This window comes from Coenobita brevimanus, chromosome 71 (assembly GCF_032717465.1).
Source record: "Coenobita brevimanus isolate Jiangsu-jjx chromosome 71, ASM3271746v2, whole genome shotgun sequence".
NCBI classification, from domain to species: domain Eukaryota; kingdom Metazoa; phylum Arthropoda; class Malacostraca; order Decapoda; family Coenobitidae; genus Coenobita; species Coenobita brevimanus.
In genome coordinates, this window is record NC_137024.1 from 56,151,331 (window position 1) to 56,156,651 (window position 5,321).

At 36.8% G+C, this 5,321-nt stretch overlaps 1 protein-coding gene across 1 annotated transcript in view; it reads right to left on the minus strand.

Moving 5' to 3' along the window:
• Positions 1-4,438: 4,438 nt before the first annotated feature.
• LOC145406874 (putative polypeptide N-acetylgalactosaminyltransferase 10) overlaps positions 4,439-5,321 on the minus strand; it is a 12,901-nt gene continuing 12,018 nt past the window's right edge. Inside the window, exons 10-11 of the mRNA XM_080277989.1 lie at positions 5,163-5,321; positions 4,439-4,770 (exon numbers count right to left, since the gene is read on the minus strand). The exon at positions 5,163-5,321 is cut by the window's right edge and continues 84 nt beyond it. Of these exons, the coding sequence (XP_080134115.1) occupies positions 4,597-4,770; positions 5,163-5,321 (333 nt within the window). The 3' untranslated portion in view covers positions 4,439-4,596. The remainder of the gene's footprint in view (positions 4,771-5,162) is intronic.

Here is a 5,321-nt window from a genome sequence, read left to right on the forward strand (position 1 = left end):
GCTCTCCCTGGGCCTTTAATACACATTTTTCTAGTATGATCTTGTTCACCCATTGGGACTTTTATACACATTAAACATGTTTGAAACTGATTTCATACATTTAAAATTCACAATATGAAGTGTACTCTCATACTATTACATCTAACAACTGGCAGTGCAGCACCCTAATGGTTTGTGTGGGAAAGGGTGGGTAGGACCACAAAAGGAGTATGGAGTAGGAGTAGGATTGAGTATTTTGGGCGATGCTCGAAACCACAAGGTGCCTTAAGGATGGCCATGCCCTCAAACCTCACAAGGTTTTGAATGCTGTGTATATTCACTGTGCACTGATAATACAAGTCTCTGTATCAGCATTTCACAATATCTTAAAACAGTGTCAGTACAGCCATTTTCCCCATATGGTAAAGTGGATATCAATGCATGCTGTTTAACATTTCAAACTTACAGCTATCGATAAAGCAAACAATATTTTTTTCTTTTTTGAGTGGGAATACCAATACACTAATTCACTGACAATGCAGTTGCATAAGGATCTTCTTATCAATGTTCGCTGTGATATTCACTAAATGTTTCCCAAATATTTTACTTACAAGATTATGTGGAAACTACTATGTTACATTCTACCTGTATGAGACTAACAGTCTGATTATCTAAACTTCATCTATATCCAGTAGCACCTACAAGCAATTCAGGGTTGTTAGATCAATATGCAAGCAATCTGCATATTTTCTACTATGTAGCATACGGTATCATAAACCTGAGAGATCTCTTAAGACTATAATGTCACATCGGCCAAACACAACTTAAGACTTCTAGTTTGATGAGTACTAGCCAAAAGAGATGGTTATATTACAGTGTATTTATTTATCACTGAAGGAGGATATAAATAGGAACAAAGAAATATGGAGACTGTCGGGAAATGAAAATACGGGTACAATTATTATCTGATATGATGGAAATACAGTACCAACATCTTTCTTATCACTGCATACTGAAAATATTCTTCTGTATTTAAGTGTTTTCTGTTGTTAAAATAAATAAATTAATTTTAAAAAATGCATATTTGGACAGCTTGGCACAGATGACCCAAAAGTTACTGATGTGAAGATACTAACAGCTATGAAGTCTTATAAGAAAAAGTTTACAACTTGCTGTATCTTCACATGCAGAGGGCAGGAGAGAAGGAATTTGATTGATCATAATGCATGATCTCTTCAGACACATACAGCAAAACCTTAGTAGACTACAACATACAGGACTTTGGCAATTCCAATTACTTAAAATTCCAAGAGCATATCCATTCCAACTTAATTAAATTTACAATAGCTATGTCAAATGTCAACTTAAAAGGTTTTACTATAACCCAATTACCTAATACATTTTTAAACTGGCCATAACTTTGTGGCACTATAGTGTACACATTCAGTAATCACAACAAACGCACAACCAAGTAAATGGTAATACAATGTGTTAAGGTACAGTCCTTGTTATAAGTCACAGATGTGCTAAAAACTATCCCAACTTTTCCCAGCTTCTTCTACACATCAGGAACTGTAAATTGGAGGAATAGGCAAATTAGCTTTGCAAACAGCAGTGGAAGTTTGATATGCACTTTCCTATAATATATGGTAAACTTGCAAGGAAAAGCAAATTTAAAAAGGCAACTTATAACGGAAATTTTCTACACTGGCTTTCTGGCCACTTCTACTGGGATATTTCTTCAACTGAGCACAAATGGCATACAAAGGTAATTAGTCTGTAGTTACCTGAAGTACTCAAGTAACTAGGAGAGCTCTGAGTTCAGCATATCCTATAAACTGTATTGATTTTGTGCTGAAAACATCAAATATGTTGCACTTGCCTATATATTTAGTTGTCACCAAAATTATAACATATTCTGCATTCTAAGTATATACAGTACAACTAAGTAGTAAATGGCAACATGGTTAACTAGGAAGTAGACTGTGATATGATTAATCCTGTCCATATTATAATGTATTTTTGTCTGGCTCTTCCACTCTTCAGACGCTTCTATTCCCCTTAGGACAGACTTTCTGAATTAAGGAGGTCAGAGACACCATTCACTGCCTCCTTCACTACATGCTATCTCCCTTATGGTGAAAAAAAAGTTGTCATGTGAAAGAAAAATAATACATACAGACATACATCACCTAATCCTGTGTTGCCCAATAAGAAGCATAAGAGTCCAGGGCTAGGCAAGTTGGTCCTAACATTTAGGATGCGAGTGACCAGCCTAAATCATCCCTGAGTGGCACTATGTGAGCAGCAAACCCCAACCACCCCTTGGATATAAACCTGCACCAGCTGAATCCACTTGGAGCATCTTAATTCCCCACTAAACCAACCAGGTGCCATAATTTAGTTATATGGTTACCACCCAGCACAGTACAGTACATCCCCACAGTATGCGAGTTCCAAGTATGCAATCCCCTTGTATGCAATGACCGATTTTTACTTTTTTTTTAGCGTATTTTTTATTAGTACGCGAACTGAACTCCTTGTAAGCGAGACGGGCAGCAAAGAGTGGCCCAAATCCGGGGTTACCCCAAGTGCGCGACATTGCCCCCCCAAGAAGCGATAACGGGTAAAGGTGAGCAGCCATATTCTTGTTGGTTTAGTTAAACCATATCCTTGTTGATATACCTAGTAAAGCCATAATCTTGTTGGTTTACTTTACCTTAGGTAATATGTCTTAGATAGAGTCCCTGTATAGTGCAATACTTAGGTCTGAAAGGCATCTCAAGGGTTGCCCATGAAGGAGGGTGCCACCCATATGTAATTTTTCCCATAAGTTTATGCATTCACAGTACGCAAATTCCTAGTATGCAACATCCTCTGCCACCCATATAGGTGCGTACTAGGGGGATGTACTGTAAATGGTTTCCTGGTGTACAGGAAACCATTTGGCTTGTCACTCAGTGTAGAGTCACTCACAGAAAGAAAAAAGAGGAAAGAATGAAGGAAGGAAAGACAAAAGAGGAAGGATGGAAAGAAGGAAGGAAGGGAGGAAAGGGCAGGCACCCGAGAGCAGCACTACACTGAATAAGTGGATGGCGAGATACACTTTTAATCATATAATTTATGAAGTCTCCAATATGCTTCCATAAGTCGGATTATAAAACTCTCTATGTTCTGTGACTCACGGATCCACTCTTTCAATAAAATGATGACTTTTTTAACTGTACTTGGGCTACCACTAGAAAATTATACAGCTTCCAGCATATGCTAGATACTGAAACAAATGCCAACAATCCTTAATTATGAATTCAAAAATTCATTTTCATTCTAGTTACCACCTGAAAACACAACTCAGCTCTGGAGAGAACCTAACGGCATTAAAGCTCTTTTAATTCATTAATAGTGAAACTCACTGATACCTACTTTTATCTTACATTTAAGAAACAACTGTAGTTCTTTACCCTCTAATATATGACAAGTGATAATGTTAATGAGACACTTCAAACACTAACAATATTACATCAGCTTTTGTTATGCTGAACTTATTGGCTATCATCAATTGAAAATCTAATATCACTATTACAAACACAACAGGTTAGGAATCCCAGTGCCTTCTTCCGTCTTTTTGGGACATGAATTTTAGTCTAATTTTGCAAAACAACCACGGGCAACATTACAATAACGAGTCTACCCTCAGGAGTCAATAAACATATATCACATATGTTTTTGTGTTTGGTTCAAGAGTACACTGATGGTTTTCTTACACTCTGATGGAGCAATCTAAAGTATTTACCTTCAGTTCTTTCAACACTTCTAACAACAAGATGCTCAAGGAGGAACAAATAAATAAGGAAAATCAGCTGTATGATATTTATAATGGCTTGGTATGATTATATCATGAATGATGGGCAAGAGGAATGTATGAAACAGAGCACACTGGAATGAAATGGGAGGATATGGTTTGGTGTATGGCATTATATGCAACAGCTGAGAGACTGAATAATAGTAAATGAAGATGGTTTTACTAGCTTTCGGGCAATGCAGGAGTGGTTCATTGCATGCCTGTGCCAGTATAAGAAAATTAATAAATAAATATACATCTTTCATTCTTGCAACAGATGATATCATGTCAGGCAGAAATTAAAGAGCTGTGCAGATTTTGGCTTGTTGTGCAACTACAACTGAGCACCAAATCTGACCTGAAACTGTTATAATATATAAATACCAACTCATAAAAAAATGCTACTGGATTCTGAGGCAATTTGTTTGAGGCCACCCCTTACGGGATTATGGATCTTGCAATAGATAGATAGATAGATTCTGAAAGCACATCTACTCAATATTTTGCTAAAACAACAATATACTGTACTACAATGTGTTGCATAGTCACTACTTTTACTAGGCTCTGTCCCTGTATAAGCTCAGACAAAAATATTGCCAATTTACTATACAATTAACTTTCCAATAAATATTAAGATTAGCTACACTTCCTTAGCTTTCAATGGAAGTTAACCTAACACTCTTCACTATCTGTGAAACATTTATGCTTGGTAATACTGCCCCAGTGCATGAGCAACTGAACAGCAACTATTTAGTACCTTTAACTATCTAAATTTATTATAATTCTGGGCCTGCCTTCTCCCAGTTTGCCAGACGTCCAGCATCAAAATGTTCAAACCTCCATCTCTGTGTTTCTTTTTGTGGATCACAGGCAGACACAAATATCTCCTTGTTTCCTGGGTTACTATCCAAGCAACGTGGGTTCCCTCCATGCACCAGCCACTTCTTTTCCTAAAATAAATAAATAAATCAATAAGTATAAATAATTAATAACAGCCATACAAAAATGTTTACTCCATCAACATTATATGATTCCAGTACATTATGATGAAAAACTATGAGAGCATACTATGCATAAAAAAATCTGGTATGCCACACTATATATTCAGCAAAAAGCCCATTGGTACTACCTTATGCTGACAACCTTTCTTTAATGAGGATTAGCTAACTGTCTAATCCACAGTAAATGCTATACTGTTATTTGATGCATATGTAGATAAAAATTATGAAAGCTTTCTTGGAATTCTTAAGTTGTTCTATCTGGGAAAACAAAGGAACCATCTTGTGCAATTTTTTTTACTGAAGAATAAAAAAAAAAGAAAAAAAGTGGTTTTCATACTCACTGGGTCATATTTCCAAAGCTGGTTGCCACCCATACCATGACAGTTATACAGGATGATGGGTGCTTGTGAATCACCACTGGAAACATCCCAACACACAGCTCGCCTACTAGGACGTATATCCTTGTGCCACGTGAGGTGAAGACTCTGCTCACCTCCCCG